We start from the raw sequence: 23,871 nt of genomic DNA, 5'->3' as shown, positions 1-23,871 counted from the left end.
TCTGCCAGCATCTAATCATCGTCAATCAATACAATAACTATAATATCTTTAGTCGCGCCATACAATCACGATTCGAGTTTGAGAGTATTGCTCTACAATAATTAAACGCCATGTACAATTATTAATTTATTGATTCACTCTATAAATATAGGTACTTAATTGGCCAACCAGTGACCTCGTCTGCTTGGACTGCATTTTGTATTCATACCTATATGTCTATGAGTTTCGAAAGAAAATGAAATATATACTTATATACTCGTATTAAGTTGAGGATGGTTTAAAAAACCAAAATGTGTAAAAAAACGGATTAATAAAATCGTACTCTACTTTATGATTCATAGATACCTACTGATTGAGAGTCTCAATAGCTCAACGGTAAAAGGAGCGGACTGAATTCTGAAAGATCGACGGTTCAAACCCCACCCGTTGGACTATTTTCGTATCTACTTCTAGTAGGAACAAGTGTAAATAAAAAATTGATAACACCCCCGACAAGTGAAGGTTACAGTAACTAGAAAAGAGCTGATAACTCTCAAACAACTGAACAATTTTCTTGGATTTTAACTAAGAACACTCTCGATCAAGCCGCCTTTCAAACAAAAAAACTAAATTAAAATCGGTTCATTAGTTTAGGAGCTACGATGCCGCAGACAGATACATACGTCAAACTTATAACACTCCCTCTTTTTGGATCGGGGGTTAAAAAGGGGGATATTAGTCGTAATAAACATGGCTAGTATTCTTATAAAAATTTGAAATATGCAAGTACGGGACCCCCCCAGAAAACCTCTTTTTTTAAATTCTTATTCAATATAAAGTTTGTTATCAAAATTCTATACCAAATATATACAAATTACAGCTCTGTTACTCATTCTGTCTATGACCTAGAGATCCGTGACATACTGACCGAAGACAGACAGTAGAGTGCCATTTAGGCCTACGTTTTATTTTTTGGGTACGCAACCCTAAAAAGGCAACAGAATCACATTTCACAAGAGACAGTTTTGTTGCAATATTCAAGCGCATTTTTAACCAATGACCCATAAAGAGAGGTATTGTAAGTTTGACGTGTGTATAATTATCTGTGTATCTGTCTGTGGCATCGTAGCTAGAACCGATTTTAATTTAGTTTTTTTTTTGAAAGATGGCTTGATCGAGAGTGTTAGGTATAGGTAATCGAAGAAAATCGGTTCGGCCGTTTGAAAGTTATCAGTTCTTTTCTAGTTTTCTTATAGAGGTTTTTGTGTCGGGGCTTTTTAAATTTTGAGGTATCGTTAACGCAATCGTAAATGGAACGGTCTAGTCTACAATCAGTCGTTTTAACAATAAGAGCTGTGCATCATCATGTTTGACGAAAGATTTGAGTCACAGAATAAATTTTCAACAGGAGATACAATTTTACGTAGGTAGTATAATTCTGAGCCAAAAATAATTTATGTTTTATGTCATCCACACGACATCAATTTATATTGATGTGGACGAGGCATATAATGGTATAATAATACTTTATAAACTAATTATACATTATACACATACATTTATACATTTATAGACTGAGGCGCGATGTCCTTCGATAAATGCCCACAATTCGACTTCGCTGTCGCTGCTCTGTATGTGCTTACCTACATCGCTTAGTTGTAATTATATCATCTACGAGCAAACAAAATGCAATTGATTTTCCTCATTGTTCAAACTTTTTTCTGTACCATTAAAAGATGATGTCATAATATTAGCAAACATTTTCCGAACAAGCACGGAAGTCAAGAATCTACTTATAACTGATGCTTATACACGTTATATAACTTAACATAGATATATTTGTATTTCTTAGTGAAAATATTGATTCAAAAATATTTAGTTTCCGATAACACACCTGTTTCCCAGCTTTAACGTTATCGTAGTAGTGACAAGAACGCGGATTAGTAAGTCAAGCGGTTGTTCCAAAAAAATCCCCTAAATTGACAACGCGATATAAACAGTAGATACTAATCTTGATAACACAAATTGCGTACCTACATAGTTTAAAATATCTATTGCACGCAACTTCGTCCGTGTGGACGATTTATTCAAAAATAGAACTTCCTATTTCAAAAATGAAAATCGAGACAGTTTCCGGTTCATCGTGATCAATTAAAAAAAAAAGATTAAAAGTAAAAGATTAAAAAAAAAGGTCAAAGTCAATTCATTTATTCAAAGTGCATTGTACATTTTTTGACTGTCTATAGTTGGATTCGTAAAAAATTATGTACTATGTATATCATTAATTACGTAAACATAAAACGAAACCTATGGATACAATGAATACAGGAATAGTTTCATGTTTTTAATGCGCACTCAGATATTTTTAACCCCCGACCCAAAAAGAGGGGTGTTATAAGTTTGACGTGTGTATCTGTGTGTGGCATCGTATTCTTAAACTAACGAACCGATTTTAATTTAGTTTTTTTTTGTTTCAAACTTGGTTTCAAACAAAAAACGGAAATGACGAACAAAACTTGGTTTCAAACAAAAAAATGGAAAATCGGTTCAGGCGTTTGAAAGTTATCAGCTCTTTTCTAGTTACTGTAACCTTCACTTGTTGGGGGTGTAATAAATTTTTAATTTACACTTGTTTCACTTGTTATATAAGTTAGTTTTGATTTTGAAATATGAATAAATGTTGCAGACTATTACTGACGCTACGATTAACGAAATCCTGTCAACGCCTCACATATTCGCTAACAATGTTGTGACCAATTTTGTTATTTCTTTTTTTTTTATTGTGATATCTTACTAATAATATAAACGCGAAAGTTTGTATGTATGGATGGATGTTTGTTACTCTGTCATGCAAAAACTACTGGACCCAGAAAATCAAAGAGTACCTACGGGAATTTTATAAAACCGAAATGCACGCGGACGAAGTTATGACATAATTTGTATGACATTGAATTCAATTCTTTAAACGTATTAAGTATCTAATTTCTGATTAAGCAGATTATTATGAAATTATGTAAAATTCAACTATTCTACTGAAATATATGCCATCAGAGAGTTTCAATATTCACCTCCCACCTCCATCATCAGAGACGGTCAATGAAACTATAATCCGTATTGCTATCCAAACTACATGTGTCTGGAAAGTTTTAACATAATCGAACAATAATTGGTAGTAATAACCAGTTATCATTTTCAACGGGATAACTACATACGAACAAGTCAAACTAATAAAAAGTTTATGGAAACAACCTGTAGGTATATATACGGTTGTTTAAATACAAAATTTTTAATCCTACCAATTGACATCCGGATAAGATAGGTAAATGATACTATTCATAAGTAGGTAATCAGTCTTTCCCGATAATTCAATCAGCTTAGCATACATTGTAGGTAGGTAGATATATGTGCCTTGAATTCAGGCAGGGTGGGACAACATTATTACAGAATCATAGGCATATTATTATCTGTTAATATAAAAAAAAAACAAATGTTATCATATGATCAGATATACGTTTGACGTATGTATTCTATCTAGGTCTCTGTATTTTTACTGTTTTCCTACTTACTTACTTTACCTACCTTCTACTCTACTTGAGAGAAAGATACCTACTTACATATCGAATTATGAAATTACTAGCTGATACCCACGACTTCGTTCGCGTGGATGTAGGTTTTTTAAAATTCCCGTGGGAACTCTTTGATTTTCCTGGATAAAAAGTAGCCTATGTGCTAATCCAGGGTATAATCTATCTCTATTCTAAATTTCAGCCCAATCTGTCCAGTAGTTTTTGCGTGAAGGAGTAACAAACATACACACACACACACACACACACACACACACATACAAACTTTCTCCTTTATAATATTAGTGTGATGTGGCTAATATAAACATGTACATATTTTCTACATGTTACCACTGTGAGGTAGCTCGATGGCGATCACATTGCTCTGTTCAAAGACCGAGAACATTCTAGTATTTGAAGACTCTTTGAATTTAAATTTGTTTTTACACAAAGGAATAAGGATACACAAAAGAAAATATACAATATTAAAATTTACGAACGCTCACAAAGGTTTATTTCAAGCGTCAATTGACTGCCGCACATGTAGTGCATGAAAACACGAATAGCGTAAAATTGACTTTGGATTAGGTGCCTATAGCCTATAGCTTTTACAACATGCAATACTTGTACTATACAGAGAGGTGCCTTCTATAATAACTAATAATATTTATATCTGTAATATCTTCTTATATCCATGATAATATTATAAATGCGAAAGACGTACGTCTATCTGCCTGCTAGCTTCCCAAGGCCCATCCGTTAAACCGATTTTGACGAAATTCGACACAGAGGTAGCTTGCATCTCGGGGACGGACATAAAATACTTTTTATCTCGGGTCAGCTTATATTCCGGGGACGGACATAGGCTACTTTTTACCCGGAAAATCAAAGCGTTCCCACGGGATTCCTAAAGGCCCATCCGCTTAACCGATTTGTATGAAATTTGGTACCGAGGTAGCTTACGTCCCTGTAATTGACATAGGCAACTTTTTAGCCCGGAATATCAAACAGTTCCTACGGGATCTTTAAAATCCTAAATCCACGCGGACGAAGTCGCGGGCATCCTCTAGTTTCGTATAAAATAAAATTAGAACGTTTATATCAATTCATTATTGTATACCTACCTATGCGTTCGCGCGTCGTATATCCAATTGAGTTGGAACTTTGTACAGTTGTTACTGACACTGGCTTGAAGTTAAAGATTATTATCAATAGTTAAGGATTTAGTTATCATTTTACGGGATTACGTACCCGAAGGGTGTTAACGGGATCCTATTACCAAGACTACGCTGTCCGTCCGTCCGTTTGTCAACAGGCTGTATCTCATGAACTGAAACAGGTAGAGAGAGAGTTGAAATTTTCACAGAGTGTGCATTTATTTTTTATATTAGGCATATATAGTAAAATTTGTGTGGTATTGTAAGCGAGCGAGCCACAGCTCCCAATAAATTGTACCCAACTCACGTATCCGTACAGCGTGCGCAATTGTCGGTTGATAATTATCGACTTTATCCCCGGTAGAGATCTCCAGTCTTCGAACATTCACTAAATACTCGACGCGAAACTTCTTACCTTTGAGTGACTGATAGCCAAGATAATAAAGCATGAATAATCATAAAAATAGACGAGCATAAAGAATACATTGTTTACAAATTCAAGTACTTAAGCTACAACTTTACATTGTAAAAGTCTCACTCACTGACTAATCTCTAAGGATCTTTAAAATAAAATTTACAAAATTGAGCTGAGGTCAGTACACTAAAATAAGTAAACAATTGAAATGAACGGTTGATCAACGGCTGAACCGATTTCCTTGGATTATAGCTAAGAACACTTTCATCCAGACATCTTTCAAACAAAAAAAGCTAAATTCAAATTTTTTTTTTATTTATTTATTATTATTTACATTTAAAATATACAGAGAGTTTTTATTACAGTCAGCGCCACAAAAACCACAGTTGGTTTTACCGGGCACTGAGTTTATTAATTATAGCTATACAATAAAAATAAAATTATAGAAACCAGCATAATGACAAATTGGTAATGTAGGTACATAGTACTTAATCTAGTGGGTAGGTAAGAAATCGGTTCATTAGCTTAGGAGCTACGATACTACAGACAGATACACACGTCAAACTTATAACACCCCTCTTTTTGGGTCGTGGGTTTAATAAAAAGAAAGGTGATTGAATAAATTATTAAGGTTTTATTGTCGGTCATAGCTTAACGACAACTATAACGTGACTTTAACCGGCTGTCTTGCAACTGGATATTAGTCAGCGGTGATTTGTTAATCAAACAACCATTGTTGTCATACTCAAATTCTTAGCAATATTAATCTCTGTTCAAATGTTTACTTGAATCTTCTAAGAAGTATACACCAGGTACACCAGGTAGGTAGGTACATCATTAAGATTTTGGCAACATTTTGCCAAAGGCTTTGTCGGTCTGTTTTAAGATCGCTAATATAACTTATCGTTTAATATATTCTAGGAAAAATGAATTAGGAATATGGACCTATTATATAAGTAGTAGGCATTTGCAACTGAAACGTCTGTTAATGTTTCAGAAACTCTTTCATTTAAGTATTTAAAATAGTACCTATGTTGTCGTACATTCAATGAGCTAGTTGCCAGACTACGTGTAACAATAGGGTACACGAAGGCTGTCACTAAAGTAACTATTCTCGTTAAATGGTTTATTTTTGTTATAATGTGTAGAGCTGCTTCTAACTTGTCCTGATTTTCGATAGTTTAAACGCTAAAAAAGGAATAGAAGAATGATCATTTATTTATAGCAAGTATAGTAATTATGCATGACATTATTGCTATTTACCGGCACACTCACCGTGAATAAGGATATTTACCACGTTAGTTGTCAATTGTCTGTTCAAGTTACAAATTAATCAACAATTTTGACACGGTTTAACAGCTATTTAAAATATTTTTAACCCCCGACAAAAAGGGATGTTATAAGTTTGACGTGTCTGTCTGTGGCATTGTAGCTCCTAAACGAATGAACCGATTTCAATTTAGTTTTTGTTTGAAATATGGCTTGATCGAAAGTGTTCTTAGCTATAATCGAAGACAATCGGTTCAGCCGTTTGAAAGTTATCAGCTCTAGTTTTCTTATAGAGGTTTTTGTGTCGGAGGTTTTTAAATTTTAAGTTATTATTATATAGTACATTATAGACACGGATATTAGTTTCTAGAATATGTCTGCAAAATTTCATGGACTTTGGTCGCTTAATATTTAAATGAAATTGGAACTACGATTGTATGAAGCGAGTGACGGAGAGAGCCCTGTTAAGGAGAACCAATATACAAGCGCACTTCCGCATTTATAATATTATTAGTAGGATAGGATATACCTATAAAACTCCTCGCTTAGGTATAAGCATTAAGATAATATCAGTTTCAAATGGGCTAGAACATACCACTCATGTGTCCTTGCACTTGGCTACTATTATAACATGTGGGTGAATATAGTAACTCTGGGAAACGGACAAAATGTATTTATGCAAATTGTCGCATTCACAAGCCGCAGTAACGATTATAATTTTATATTACACTAGCTTATTCATGCAACTTCATACGCATCGGAATTCGGCTTTGGAAGTTCTCAATGGAATTTCTTGAAATTCTTTCTTAGTGAGAGTTCATAGAGAACCTGTTGTAAAATTCCAAGTTTCGAGACTCAGAGGTTTGAGCTGTATATGGGTCAGTCAGTTTCTGTAGTACATCGTAAAACTGTGGTTTCTCCTTTTATAATTATTCCTTCCAGACCTTATCCCATGCTACGTGGCATAACTTATCTTCCTCTTCCACTCTCTTCTGTCATCCATCAACGTATCATCTACCCCTTTTATACGCATATCCTCTTTCACGCAATCCATCCACCTTTTCTTTGGTCGTCCTCTTCTCTTTTTTTTCCCACATGCATATTTAACATTCTTCTAGTGATGTGACTCTCTAATTAATTATTTTAGTATTCACCACTAATTCTAAGGCGTCATCTCCAAGGACAAGAGTATCGTCATGTCTCGCCATGCCACCAAATCCTATACAAACTCTATGGGCTTATATCCGCAGGGCGATACTTTCGCGGCGATGCGATGAGATGATGACTCTGAATACATATCTATGCTCTGAATGATTATGACGTCGCAGACTCGTCGCGTTTCGGAACGATTGGCAATCCCAACGAGGCATTGCGGTCACTTCACATTGCAATTTTTCTCGAAAAAAACGGAAAAATAAGGGATTAATAATAATATTTTTTTTACTCAGAATATAATGTATTTTTTAATGTATGATAATTTATACCGACCTTGACACAAATAGTGGAACAATTAAAAATAATTACTACTAATGCGATCTGTTTCCGTTTATTCCGTATGACCTAAATATAGAAAATGCCCTTGCGCATTTCTTTTTTCTGTGGTTGCATTACTAGAGTTGTTCATAATATTCCGTACGGAAACTCAATATACGCTACAGCCTTAATGGCAAATTTTGAGTTCTTAAAATCTCCGCGAATTTGATTTTAGACTGCTATAGTTAATAGTAATAAATGAGATTTTGAATAAAAACCCAACTTCAATGTGTCTTCAATTTACTGTATACTTATCCGTTTGGTAGTTTTTGCGTGCAAGAGTAACAAGCATCCATACATCCATCCATACATACCAAACTTTCGCGTTTTATAATATTAAGTAGGATTAGATTATTACATATCTACAGATTTCATTCAACCAAGTCAAACTTACAAGGTTTTTGTAATTATAGTTCGCGACAGGTCGATATGGCAATCGGGGTGGGGTCGCCCCGCACACCCGCACCGCCCCCGCGCTATCCCGATGCGGGATGCGCTTTATACCCCGATTGCTATGTTGACCTGTCGCGTACTATACTTATTTGAAGGTAAAGAATAGTGTTCTCGTTTATGAGCAGTTAGCAAAATTAGGTCGATCGGAAGCTGTGAAAGAGCTAATAGAATATTGACATGTTGACTCTAAACAATGTCGTACCTATTTGGTGTTCGCATTCGCGGTTTATTGTTAGTCGAGCGCAGGCTTTAGAAAAAGAAGTGTTTTTTTTTTTTACTTATACTTACATATTTCATTCAAGAGAGATTATTGACAAAATTTAAGAGATATCGCAGACAATTGATACAAATATTTTTATCGATCGCCAGGGACTAATCTAGTTTTGACGGCCTCTCTGGCGCATTGATAATAATTAATAAGCGCTGTGGATTTATTAGTGGGAGTTTGGAAATTTATAATTTCTAAATTTCTGGTCTGGTCTGGTGGGAGGCTTCGGCCGTGCTAGTTAGGACCCAACCGGCAAAGCCGTGCCGCCAAGAGAAACCAAAGGGGTATGTATAGGTTTAATAAAACTGACATACCTTTTCCAAGTTAGTCCACTTCCATCTTAGATCACTTACTTTAGAGCACCACCACACACTACAAGTGAGGTTGCAGTGAAGGGCTAACTTGTATCTGAATAATAATAAAAAATAGTTGAAAATTGTGAGTGAAATTCGCTACCGGAATTAGTAACCGCTAGATCAAAATTATTAATTTCATTCATTTAGAACAACTAATGTCTCTTATATGCTACGTGAGTGACTCTACCACCGGTTTGGAATGGATTCTCCTGAAACGAGCCGGCAAGAAACTCAGCAGTAATTGCCCTTTTATAATCGTTAAAAGTTACAATATATAACAAAACCTCTATTCCATCTTGTGGGCTTTAATTCTATGTCAATGCTGTGGGCAATAGAAAGCTCAGTCAGTTGCTTCCACGCAACTTTGTCACTCCTTGGCCTTAGTCGCACTAGTTGTCTACTATCACTCGCTTATGACTATATCTACTATATACTAAGCAAAGACATATACTAAGCCACAGCCTGCATTAATTTGACTGTTGACCGGATTGACTCCTGTTATGTATTAGGTCCATATTAGGTCACAAAGATGTTCTTCTGTCAAGAAAGATTTTTGAAAATATTTTGAAATTACTGACACTCCTTGAAGTTAGTAAAACTATCTCAATTATATATTAATTAAAAAAGTACGTACCTAAATTTAAATAAGTACTAATCATAACAATATTACGAGTCATTTAGTCATTAAAAGAAAAAGAAGTTGTTGGTAGCATAACTATGTATTCCCAACTAATCCAAACTTATAAGTAAGTAGCTACCAATTCTACGTTATTAGAAAGAGATAGTTTCTAAAAATTGAATTACAGGTAAAAGATTTGATTTCGATCGATGTATTATAAATTATGCTCAAAATCATGATATTTTCGTGAACGAAAAAATATTATTTGTTTGAACACATTTTTATTTAAGTATATAAATATGTAGTTACCTACTACAGATTCCACTATGACTACCTACTATTTGATACCGACCATAATATCAGACCAGAAAGGGGAAAACAGGGTACCTAAGTACTCTGGTATCGACCGTCCGTGACCCTGACCTTGTTGCCTTTTGTTTTCTCCCCCCGTCTACTACTTACTTGGATCCAGCTTGCCGGTTCATAAAAGATTAACCCTCTTTGATGAATTGAAAAAGACATAGAAACCTACGCGACAGGTCAAGATGGCAAATGGGGTGGGGAAGCCCCGCACACCCGCACAGCCCCCGCGCTAGTCCGGTGTGTTAATAAGAATGAACAGAAATCACACCACAGTGTTTTAGCTAAAGCACTCGATGAAAAAATCGGCGAGTCGAACTCTTATAGTAACCGCTTAGTACCATAGTACAAGATACAGCCATTGATCTAATATGTACATATACAGCCCGCTGACAGACAGACGGACGGACGCACGGATGAACGGACGGATAGCGGAGGCTTAATAATGAGCTCCGTTGGCACCCTGGGTTATTTAAATAAAAATTATGTAATATTTTATATTTAGCATTAACGAACATGAACGAAAACCATGTAACGCGTGCTCTTTCTTATCTCAATATCGCTTTGTTGTTGCTGTTTACCATGTGTATATAATAATAATTATGTACCTAAAGTTAAAAAGCAGAAGTAACATGTAGTAGCATGGTATTAACCATACTTATACAATGATCAATCTACGTATATACCTAGGCAAAGTATATAGGTACAGTATTTTAATAATGAAGAAATTTACAACATTAAATTGATTAAAATATATTAATCAATGTAAAATAAATTAGTGATACATGAGTGATAGATATAAGAAAACTTGCAAAGATATAATATAAATAGCAGGTAGGTACGTACCATGATTAATTCGATGATTTTGGATTATCGATTTTTCGACGATGCGACCATCGGATCACGAATACTACTATTTATATCCAGATACTTTGATCCAGTTGCATACTGGATCAAAGTATCGATAATGCAAAAGCATAGTATTAAATCTGGTATAACTACGTACCAGTTATTTACCTACACTATAATAGTATGACGTTAAACCATGAAATAAGCCTAATTAATAACTTCTAAAGACCTGTAAATGAAAGACTCTAAGACGCAATGCACACAAGCAGAGTGGAGTGGAATCGTAAAACTTTATTTACCTATTTTGACATAAAAGCGGTGGTTCGTGACTTGCCCCTGCCCATAGCGCCTTTTAGTATTTGTTTTCAGTTTCAGTATTAGTAGTAGTTAAAATAAATAAAGTTGACTTGAAGTTTTAACAAAATAACTCGCCTCCTACTCTATCTATATGCATGTAGCCTATCGCACTTTGCGGCTCTATGATAAGTACCGCGCCCAACGTAAGCATTTTTCAGTACTAACAAGTGTAAATCAAAAATTTATAACACCCCCGACAAGTGAAGGTTACAGTAACTAGAAAAGAGCTGATAACTTTCAAACGGCTGAACCGATTTTCTCGGATTATAGCTAAGAACACACTCGATCAAGCCACCTTTCAAACAAAAAAAAAAACTAAATTAAAATCGGTTCATAAGTAGGAGCTACGATGCCACAGACAGATACACAGATACACACGTCAAACTTATAACAACCCTCTTTTGGGTCGGGGGTTGCAATCTTCTTGAAATCTTCATTGCAATTCTATCCAGACGAATTATACAAAAATCAATATATTACGCAATAATTCAATTTACTTAGGTACCTCAATTATTGCGAGCGAATATAGAAACTAGATTAAGGTAGACCAGCCTTACAAGTACAATTGTATGTCATGCGCGAACCATATGCATTTAATACCTTCTTATTTGTTCCACTTTTGAAACACGTGCAAAGGACCAAGGTGCTTGTATTACGAGTTCTAAGGTCTAGTTCTGCGATAGGCAGTTAAAGTTACGTTATGATTTAGGAAGACTTTGAGGCACACAATCGCAACGCATGACGGCGAATCAAGCTTGTGTCGAGGGATTGAATGCAAAGTAAAGAGCGTCGCTGTCGCTCACGTCATACATTTCTATACAAAAGTGTAAATTAAAAATTTATAACACCCCCGACAAGTGAAGGTTACAGTAACTCGAAAAGAGCCGGTAACTTTCAAACGGTTGAACCGATTTTCTTGGATTATAGTTAAGAACACTCTCGATCAAAGCTACCTTTCAAACAAAAAAACTAAATTAAAATCGGTTCATTAGTTTAGGACCTACGATGCCACAAACAGATACACAGATACACACGTCAAACTTATAACACCCCTCTTTTTGGGTCGGGGGTTAAAAAAGTAACTTATAACAAAAACCAAATATTTTTAGGAAAGTAGAAAAGGGAAGAAAGCCTGGAGACTTTCTTGGGAATCTTGTGCCTTACAGTCATCGTACCTTCCTTTGCAGATTATCTTACTAGGTAATATTATAATAATGTGAAATGATTTACTTGTTGGTTTGTCTTTCAAGTACCACGTACAAGTAATGGAGCAACGGATCAGAGATGATTTTTGTATGAATATAGTTGAAAATCTGAAAATTGATATAAGCCTCTTTTTACCGCGGTAAAAAGTTCCCTTGGGATTTTAAAATACCTTAATCCACGTGGATAAGGTCGTGGGTATCATCTAGTTAATTTTATAAATGTTCAGCACAAGGATTTTTATCTCAGTTTAAAGTAATTATGTTCTGTGTGATTTTTTATATCATAATATGCTTACTCATATCTTGACCTGAAAATAAAATAACCTGTTGCCGATAAAGCCAACATTAAGCGGTATTTTCACTGCATAGCTTTTAAACTGCTTATAGTTTGTAGTTGATTGTGTAAACTTAATTTTGATCGAAGCACTAGGCATACAATTTTATTTAGTTCCCGATATTGCTGCAAGGTCCGTGAGAGATTTAACATCGAAAATAGTTTCTTAACAGGGCTCTCTCCGTCACTCGTTTCATACAATCGTAGTTCCAATTTCATTTGAATATTAAGCAACCAAAGTCCATTAAATTTTGCAGGCATATTCTAGAAACTAATATCTGTTTTAGATTTTTCTAAAAATATGTAGTTTTAAAATTACAGGGTCTCAAAGATTTGTATGAAAATTTTTAAGACCGCGTAACTTTGAAACCGAATATTTTAACAGAAATCTGGAAAACCACAGACATAGATATTATTTTCTAGAGTATGTCTGCAAAATTTCATGGACTTTGGTTGCTTAATATTCAAATGAAATTGGAACTACGATTGTATGAAATGAGTGACGGAGAGAGCCCTCTTAAGCAAAAATAGAGGATAGATTTCTGTCATGTACCGTGAATGTTGATAATAATTGTCGCGTCAGGGTAAGCCAACAATATACGTATAAATAATTTGAAACATTTTACTAAACGTAAAAATTTTTCGTAAGCAGAAGTTAAAATTAACGACATAAATAAATAAAATAAAGAAACAGATCCCAATAAAAACTAAAAATTAAGATTTTGGGAGTAAGAGTCTTTGGATATTGACTAGAGAATCGATTGGATTAAATCAAGTTATTTATGATAAAAGGCACAAAAAGAATATGTCTTAATAAGAAAATCGTTGTTTGCCATCATGAGGCTCTTTAATGTCGTGTTTTAAAAATTCATTTTGTGAAAAACAGGTGAAAACTCGCCTTTATAAAATAAAGGTCGCACTCCACGAGTCGTTTGACATGTATTTAATAGTATTGGCATAATCTGGAATCTGGCATAATATATTGTGTTGTATATAAGTGAAAGGGCTACAAACTTGAACTTTGCTACACATAATATGAAATTTCCAATTAGGGTCCTATATTACAAACTTAATACAGGAAGGTATACAACTTATGAAATAATTACTTTGTTATTTCAATGTTTCTTGGCGACAAGCTTTCGACTTGCCTTTACCGGCTTTTAGGAAATTCTATTGAAGTAAACTTTTGGATGAACGTTGGATGATTTTGATATGGGTAAAACTTTTCCGAGATTAGATTACGATTTGCGATTCATTTACTTTTTAAGTAAGGTATTAATAACTTATACGAGTATACTTTTGGAAATACCGTTTAGGTAACTACCTGCCTACTGTTTAATTTAGTTTTCATCTCACTCGCTCGGAAAAGATTTGTTTGTCCTTAGAAATCTGAGTGGAAAGTGGTAATTTTGCTCGCTAGCGTGCAAAGTACGAGTTGAAATTCGAACGTTACGAACTGTGGTCTATGATTGGCGAGCTTCGCTCGTGGTTCAAACTTTAGAATCCTTCGCTGGCTCGGAATTAAATACTAACTCTCGCGACAAAATAACAAGTTTGCAGTCTTGCATAACAAATAACTATTAATTGCCGCCTCATAGTAAAATCTCTTTCCAAACCGGTAATAGACTCCTTACTTGTTATAATTTTTAAGAGCTATAAGGTAACCATCACGTAGTAATATTTTTCATTCCATTTACGAGTAGTTCTAAAGACCTGCGCGTCTGTATGTTTCCAATAATTCAACCAATATCACTCGAACTTAGCAATGTTTCCTGCTGTCGGAAGTGCGCTGAGGTAGTAATCTGAACATTAATTAAATACAGTTCTTTACTTAATTATAGTTTACTTTGTAGTTTACTGGAAGCGAAGCATGTATTCCGAAAAAATAAAAAGCTTGTTGCTTGTCCTGTTTTGAAAGTTAAAAGCAATCATTTTTGATCCCTTGAGATTACATTTTTATATCCACTGACAATTATCAGCAAAATATTTTTTTTAACATACAGGTAACAATAATTGAAAAGTTATACTACGGCTCGTACCAACGGGACTCTATTAGGTACTAAACTTCCACAGTCCATCCGTCTGTCTGTATGTGAGTGGGCTGTATCTTATGAACCGTAATAGGTAGAGAGTTGAAATTTTCACAGAATGTATATTCATAGGATATTCATAGGATTCAATAAAAATCATACAATAAGAAATTTCTGAATGGCTACTACAATAAAAAACCGGCTAAGTGCGAGTCAGACTCGCGCAGTACTCGAGTATTTTTTCGACATTTTGCACGATAAACCAAAAGCTATTATGCGTAAAAATAAATAAAAACCAGTTTTAGCATGTACAGGTGATACGATACTCCACTTGGTGTAGTAGTTATCTTAATTTGAACAATGAAAATATTAATTATTTGTTCATGTTTTACACATTTTAATTATTTTTTGTGATGTAACGACAAATTAACGGTTTTCGGATTTTTTCCTTTACTTGTGCTATAAGACCAACCTGCCTGCCAAACTTTATGATTCTAGGTCAATGGGAATTACCCAAGTTTTCTTGACGGATACGACAGATGGACAGACAGATAGACAATGAAGGGATCTTATAAGGGTTCCTTTTTCCTTTTGCGGTACCCCAAAAACAAAAATACATAATCTTAGATGGTGTGATCACCCTTCGTATGCAAGGCCAACTCGCACTCGACCGGTTTTTATTTCGCGCAGTAGTAACTTTTAAAACTCTTAGTGAGTTTCAATGCGGTTTTCAGCATCACAGAACGTTTCTCTGTTTATGTTTAGTAAATTATATTAAGATTTAACGCGGATTAAGTTACAGGTAACTGCTACAATCCAAGTTAAACCTATTGAACTAATCTTTTAACTGAAATAATTAAACGTTAAAAGATGATGAGAAAATATATAGGGCGCATGCGCTATTTTGTTCACCATAATCTCGCGCTGTATCTAGTCAGTTCCTATCAATCACTGAATGCACTGGCCGTTATCATCCTATTTGCAACTTAGACGTGGCAAAGTGTAACATCGAAGTTGCGGTTCGTGGTTGCAAGTTGAAACTGAGTTTCTAATTTCATTTCTGGAATTCTCGCACTAGCGGCGTCTGATTTCGTTTCTTAATGGTACGTACCATTTCGAACTCTTATTCTCAGAACGATTTCAGGAAATCTGTTTAAATTTTATAACTCATAACTATTTAAATCGCACATAACTCCGAAAATATAGATATGCGTGCCCAAGATGGAACGCCTGACCTCCGGTTGGAGGCGGATGTCTAAAACCACTAGCCTATCACAGCTTATAATATTTATACGTATGTATCTACAAGCTGATGCCTGCGACTTCGTTCCCGTGGATATAGGTTTTTAAAAATCCCATGGGAATTCATTGATTTTCCGGAATAAGTGTGTTAATCTCTATTCCACAGCCAAATCCGTTCAGTAGTTTTTGCGTGAAAGAGTAACAAACATCCATCCATCCATACATACAAACTTTCGCGTTTATAATATTAGTACTATTATATGCATAGAAAATGATTTTAACTCTATTTTTTTAATCCGAAGGGCGAAGGGCAGGACGAGTTGAGGTTGGATGAAGAGATGGACCGGGTAGTGTGGAGTGAAAGTGGGCCGCCGCCGCCGCCTCGGTTACAATCAACAGCTGAGCCACTTAGAGACGTCGCTGCACCGCCCCCTTATGCACAAGGTAAGCCATCAGGCAGATAACTATTGACCTTTAACTTTCACTCTATTTATACTGGCTTAGTTTTCTAAGGTAAAAAGCTTTCTTCAAAGAAATATTCGTTTCTTCCAGAAACATTGTAAGACTTTCTTACCGAGAGCTAACAATGTATGATATAATAATTACTATGAACAATCTCACATTAGAATGACGTTTAGATGAGAATATGAGTATCAACCCATAAAAATAATAGATTATAAAGTCTCTTGGAAGCCTCAATAACTGAATCGTTAGAAAACCGAAAGATAGTAGGTTAAAAACCATTTCCTACCCTTTGCACTATTCCACACTTATTTCTTGTACAAACTTTGCGTTTTGTTATGAACAAAGAAAGGATTCCCCGTCTCAACTATTCATTAATCATAAAATAACTCATTAGTCATAATTAAACAGGCCTCTTTCGCCTGACTAATAAAGATTAGGTAGCAATATAAACCCCGCTTTGTGTCCGTGTGTTCTAATATGATTCAAAATTAAGGCTATTAGGTACAAGCCAGATAAAAATTTAATATATGAATATAATGACTAACGCAAAATTGTTTATGCAGATGGTATATGTCATCCAAGCAGTTCAGAGCTTTCGCCGATCAGCGCACCACAACTCTCGTCAAGTTCGGATGCACAAGTATGTAATACTGAATAGATTATTTTATTCCCACACTAGCTGCTGCCCGCGACTTTGTTTAGGTTTTTAGAATTTTTTTTCCGGGTATCTTTAAAATATGAGTGAATAGAAACCTTCTAGGTAAAAGCGTCCCATCTTAGACCACATCATCACTTTCCATCAGGTGTGATTGTGGTCAAGCGCTTACCTATAGTGAATTAAAAAAAAAAAAAAAATCCCGTGGAAACTCTTTAACTTTCCGGAATAAAAAATCACGTCAATCTGTTGCAACGTGATTGAAGGAAAAGCCAGCAAACAAATACACTTTTGCATTTATAATATTTGTAGTGATAGTGATACAACCAGGATTTTTAGTTCACGTGATGAAATTTTGTTTAGAAAAACCAACTTATAGACTACAGGCCCATGTTTAAAAATGGGTGGGTCATATGAACCACCAGGTGACGTATACAGGACGATATAAGAGCATAAAATAATAAGTTTCAGCACTATGCCGTCACTTGTAAGCTGTCCAACAGAGTGCTGGTGAGAATTGAAAAGTGCAGGTAGAGTGTGTACATTTTGGTCATATATTTTTGTACGGCATTTTTACCATCGATAGATCCATGAAAAATAATAAGAAAGCGCGCAGTGCCGTAAAAAAATGGTGCGCCACAAAGTCAGTAAATGTTTTGATTTTCTGACAATTTCCGGGGTAAATTTGGTCATTTGATTCTGTACGGCACTAGTTTCATACTGTTTCAATACAGCCTCTAATCCATTATTCCGCAACGCCGTACAAAAATCATGCGACAAGGGGAAAAAATTGAGGGTAGCAACCCCCTCTCTTTCCGTGGTCCGGGGGGTGATTTGAGAAAGTACGGCTTTGGTTCCAAAACATTATCTAGCACTCAAAAGTACTATTAAAAATAATGCCGTAAAAAAATTAGTGTTCATTTGAATGTGTATCAATAATTATCTTAATTTCATGGTATACTTAATTTTTAAAGCTGTAAAATCATTTGACTCTGTACGGCAACTTTTTTTTTAACATGATAGTGTAAAATACTATTGTTATATAGTATTGCCGTTCAAAAGAAACTGTTCTAAAAAAAATTATAGATAAATACAAAAACTGAAATTTTTCAAATTATTGCAAAAGTTTAAATATTCATAGATTAATAAAATATAGCAATTTTCTACGCTTTTCCCTTGTTTTAAATAGTATTAAGATAAATAAATTAGGAAAAAATTATGCCGTACATTTTAATGCAGACCATATCTTTTAGGCTGATGAAAATGACGCTACCATTTTAAGGGTAGTACTTTATGGCCATCTGATACTGTACGGCATTAACATATTTTTGAAGAGAACAATTGATAATATGATAAAATCACTATGCCGTCTAACTGAAGTGAACGGGTGTGTATATAATTTCCACATCCCCTACAAACCTTTGGACCAACGAAAATGTACGGCATGTAAAAAAATATTATCTATGCATAAAACACTTTCAAAATAAATTAATTTTATGTTGTTTCAAATCACCCCCCGGACCACGGAAAGAGAGGGGGTTGCTACCCTCAATTTTTTCCCCTTGTCGCATGATTTTTGTACGGCGTTGCGGAATAATGGATTAGAGGCTGTATTGAAACAGTATGAAACTAGTGCCGTACAGAATCAAATGACCAAATTTACCCCGGAAATTGTCAGAAAATCAAAACATTTACTGACTTTGTGGCGCACCATTTTTTTACGGCACTGCGCGCTTTCTTATTATTTTTCATGGATCTATCGATGGTAAAAATGCCGTACAAAAATATATGACCAAAATGTACTCACTCTACCTGCACTTTTCAATTCTCACCAGCACTCTGTTGGACAGCTTACAAGTGACGGCATAGTGCTGAAACTTATTATTTTATGCTCTTATATCGTCCTGTATACGTCACCTGGTGGTTCATATGACCCACCCATTTTTAAACATGGGCCTGTAGTCTATTAGGAAAATATTGGTATAGTTTATACCATTTCGTGTAAAGTTTTTCAAAGGTTGAGCTTCGAAAGCACTGAATATTTATCGGACGCTGAAGGTCAAAAATGAAACATCCTTATTTATCAAACATTTATTTTTTATTAAGTAGATTATTATTATATTGTATTGATAACGTATAGATTACTTCCCTATAACAGATTATTTATTGGTTATGCCAGACTGTCCTCATTTATTTACACTAATGCAAAAGAAACTTACCCGTAGTTGTCTGTTGTATGAATTATTGTACTTGTCGTCCAGAAAAAATGTACATAATACTCAATAACTGTATGATCTGGAGTAAAAGAGCTGTGATATGTTTATTTCACAGACATATCATAACTAGTATTGGCGTCACTCAGAAAAACAGGTATTATTTAAATATTTTTTATCGAATTATTGGAATGTCCTCTCCAAAACCAACACAAAAAAACACTAGTTCAATGTGTAAGGTTATCCGAGAGTTATAATCTAAACAAACTAATGCCAAAATAAGTAATTTAATTAGAGCGTGATTGCTATCACAACATCTAATTATCCAGTTCACAATCCAAATACCGAAAATATGCGATATCGCTCCGAATCTCAGAAGGAGACTCAACTAAAACGTTCAAAACACCCGTATTTATGCAAGTTCAATCTTGTTGGCCTCCTAGCAACAGATTGTATGACATCGAATGAGCCAAATATCGATTTTATCAAACTACCTGCATTAGGTAAATTAATAATTTTATATTATTTTTGACAACTCAAATCAATTTTTAAAAATAACCTTACACTAGTATCTTAAAATAAACGTCGATTTCTTACGAAATGAAATAAAGAAAATTGAACACAAAAACTTAACCGTGCACATCTAGAAATTAATGGAACTGGTACGAATATTTGAAAAAAATAATTATGGTAGGCATAACAAATAAAAAAATCATAATTCATTACATTTAAAATATGAAAATTCATAATTTACAGTAACTGAAACTGAAACGTGTCTTACGAGAGTGAAAAACGCTGCAATTATATTTTTGGACAGTAATCGATGTATGAAAAACTTTCCAACCTCAAATATTCAATGCAACGAATGCTATTTGAAAAGTAGAATTTCAGTTAATTATATTAATAAAACTATCCGTACAGCTATAGCATAAGATAATTCTTGATAGGTTATGTAAATCTTTAATTTGCTTATTGCATGCTTAGACCAGGTTGCCGTCTCACCGGTGCCATCGTCGACAAAGCACGACAATGTCTTTCCCCGTGGTCTGTTTGTGTAAGCACGTAATTTTTACGGATCAATATGAAAACAATCTGCGTTTCAAGGGCAAATACCAATACAGTACACTAGCAACGACAGCCGTAGTCGACTTTTAGCTGGCTACCAGGCTATTCGATCACGAAAAAGGTATTATGTAAAAAATATCATTGTCTTTTTAAATACCAATATTACTAGAAACGGTATGTATCATAAAAATTAAATTAATCTTAAAAAAATACTACTACATTATTTTTAATGTAAATTCAGAATAAAATTATGAATTCCCGTACTGACAAGAATTCTATGATAATTATGTATGTTAACTTGTTGCTTGTGTTGTAAAAGTAGGTAATAGTTTGCAACGGTTTATTTTGAAGTGAGGCCATATTATTTCTTATTTATAATTTCACGTACTTAAGCAAAATGCGAAACTTATAACAGTCAGACTTTACCACCGCCGCCGTGCTGGTTCAAAAAGCGGATTCTACTGAAAAGTGTCTACAATAATAAATAATTATTGCCGTCACGCATTTTGTTTTTCAACATAATTAATTAGTTATTTTTACTAATTGTTCGTAATCATGAAAAAATTATCTGCGTTACAAACAGCATTCTACCCGGTTCGGCTTTCATATAAATAAGTCAGTCGGCACTTACTTTAATAACTTTCGAACTCATAGGTATACTTACCCAAAAAAAAAACCTGTGGCCTTTTTTGCAACGATACGTATAGCCGACTGTGTTTAGTATGTAGTACCCATAACGCAAGTATCGTAACTCAGTAGAGTTTTCCTGCACTGTCAGTTTGGTCTGATATGCATATTCTCAGTCCCATTATTTTGTTCAGATGTCTGGGCAATGGTCCGGGTCCGGTTCGCCGGGCAGCCTCCGAGAAGACGATCGTCATGTCCAGTTCGACGGTGACAAGAGCGCAACACCCATCGAACCTCTGGATGACGCGAATGATGAGCGACGGAACCAGAGACACGCGTGAGTATTCAAAATTAGAGAGAGAGGGCTATTTTCGGGCCTCGGGGTGTCCTGAGCCGTGGCCTTAAAGACAACTGCTGCCTAAGCTGTTTTAACCCTTTTTAAACAGAACTGCGGTCAGTACCGGCTTTGGCGTAATAGTCTCAATAAAACTGGTTAATTCAGTGATAGAACTATTAAGTGGTATCAAATCTGTGGCTTGCCCAAGAGGTCCGTAAAATGAGAGAAACATTTTCAAGTAGTTAGGTTGAAACGCTAAATGTGTATGTATGTTGAGTCGTATTATGGTACTGAAGAAAAGGTTGAGTTACAGCTAATGCAGTGGGACTTTATTCCCAAGAATCATGTCAAACTTAACTAACGTTTGTTAAATATTTCTGGGAACTTAAAATAAAAGCACAAAAGCACTTATTCTTGCCTAAATAAATCTATGATGATAAAACATTACTGTAAAAAGTGCTAGGAACCTGCGGTTAAAAATAATTAAATGTACGGGTAGATATTATGCAAAGTTCTTTCATGAAGATTGCATTTGTATAAAATTATATCTATGCCTACACAAATTACTAATAAATAATTTATTCTACTGTTCTAATAGCGATGAATTGCTTATTAATAGTGCTGCATTTTCCAGTTCGAGGTTATTGAAGCATCTAGGGACTTCATCGTCTTTAGGATTTTCGAGCTTGGTACCTAACCTGGGCCCGCTTAAAAATTTTTTTGTGATGTAACCACAATTAAGGATTTTCGGTTTTCTCCTTTCCTTAAGCCTTTCTTTATTACCTTTTTACCTGCCAAATTTTATGATTCTAGGTCAACGGAAAGTTCCCTAGGTTCCCTATAGGTTTTGATTTCTTGGCCGGTCTTGACGGCCACAAAAGGCAGACAGACAGATAGACAAACAACGTAGTGACTCTATGAGGCTTCCTTTTATCTTTTGAGGTACGGAACCCTAAAATTTTCTAAAATTCCATATCTGAACAGTCGTATGATTTCGGTATTCAAATGCCTAGCGTAATATTGATAGTCTAATAATTGCAAGAATTTCGGTATCGACTATAATGACGTTACTGTTGAATTTAGTTTGAAAAATCATCCGGAAAAAATATTAACTAAAATGTAAAAGTTGGCTGGCACCGGCAAAAGCAACGTTGAACGTACAAGCGCGGAAGTGTCATCTGGATGGGACAAAAATAGTGTAGAGTCGCGTGACTTTGGCATTGTACCTAATTCTGAAAGTATGTAAGTCAAGCTTACTTCACAATCGTATGTAGGCGGCGCGCGTTGAGTTGAACCTCTGGGTGACCTAGCGCGTTGTTTGGTTCCGCTGCTCTTGTGTTTACCGCTCGTTAGGCCTGCCTGTACCTGTATGCCTGTGACGTACGCGCGGTCCTCTGATGTGCATCACACACGGTGAGTGCGAGTGCACCACACGTCTTTACGTCACACCATATCAGCATGCACCATGAAAAGAATTTAATATCTCATACAAACGTTATCTAAAACATTCGATACAGACAAAAGTGGACTTATAAAAGGCTCTACACTACTGCCCCGCTAAGGGTAAAGATCCTACCTGAAAAATGTAAATAGACAGGAAACGTTTCGATGAATACCGCTTAAAAAATGTACTCATATTCATTTATTATTACGAAGCTGTTTCTAACTAACCATAAAAAAATGCAGCACGGACTTTCTTCAGATGTATCGTTAAATTAATTAAGGCTCACCACAAAAAAAAAGTTTATGTACAAAAATGCACAGATGTCATTTGTTTTGGAACTTCAGTATTGTTGTCGTGATGCGAAAAATCAAAATAGGTAAAAGTGTCAGATATATCTCTACTCTTAAAACACGACATAATAACATTTAAAGAGTCTACGTAGTGTTCAAATAAAAACTCTACGTCTAGCCAGGAATTTTGCAAGTAGCGTAATATATCTAAAATGTGATTCCCATCGATGTTGGTGTTAAGATTGATTTATGTTAATCCAAAGGTATTGACGGATTGCACGTCTCGGTCTATTAGTAATCCAACGGTCCAAACGTTCCGGCCACCTCACACAGCCACACTTCGCGCTCTATGCACCCCACGTCCTTGCTTTACCACTGCACTATAAGAAATACCAATAAATGATTTTGGCATTGGTTGTTTTATTCCAATCGTGAGCCCGCATTTGTAATAAATACATTTATGCGTATGATCCCATAAAAACTCATTAATGTTGATAACGACCATGGATGTATAAATACTTTTGTTAGTTATTGAGATTCTAAAGCATGAGTTGAAGTTTCATCAATCAGCGCAAACCTTAAAACAAAACTCACTAACGTGGGTAAAATTCGGTTCTTCAGGTGCCTCTCCAATTAGTCGTTTAAATTTTTGCCTTATATCTAGCGAGAATTTCTGTTCACTTCCTGGTGTTGCGCAACCACTATCTCTTGCGGAATCTGTTCCTGGCTATTTTGCCTATCAATAAGAGTTTCAAGAGCCCACTATCTGTTTTGCACATGATAACC

General features: G+C 35.1%; 1 protein-coding gene across 5 annotated transcripts in view; it reads left to right on the top strand.

Annotated features, from left to right (window-relative positions):
* The window catches only part of LOC123880073 (anion exchange protein 3), a 63,078-nt gene that overhangs the window by 20,322 nt on the left and 18,885 nt on the right, over window positions 1–23,871 (top strand). For 3 of the 5 annotated variants that reach the window (XM_045927968.1, XM_045927967.1, XM_045927971.1), the window contains exons 3-5: window positions 16,292–16,433; window positions 17,018–17,094; window positions 21,209–21,351. In XM_045927968.1, the coding sequence (XP_045783924.1) occupies window positions 16,292–16,433; window positions 17,018–17,094; window positions 21,209–21,351 (362 nt within the window). Of the gene's footprint in view, window positions 1–15,734; window positions 15,851–16,291; window positions 16,434–17,017; window positions 17,095–21,208; window positions 21,352–22,524; window positions 22,765–23,871 lie in introns of those variants that run through there. The other 2 variants (XM_045927969.1, XM_045927972.1) reach the window with 2 other exon arrangements.

Source organism: Maniola jurtina, chromosome Z, assembly GCF_905333055.1.
Source record: "Maniola jurtina chromosome Z, ilManJurt1.1, whole genome shotgun sequence".
NCBI classification, from domain to species: domain Eukaryota; kingdom Metazoa; phylum Arthropoda; class Insecta; order Lepidoptera; family Nymphalidae; genus Maniola; species Maniola jurtina.
This window is presented reverse-complemented; position numbering and strand designations above follow the sequence as displayed.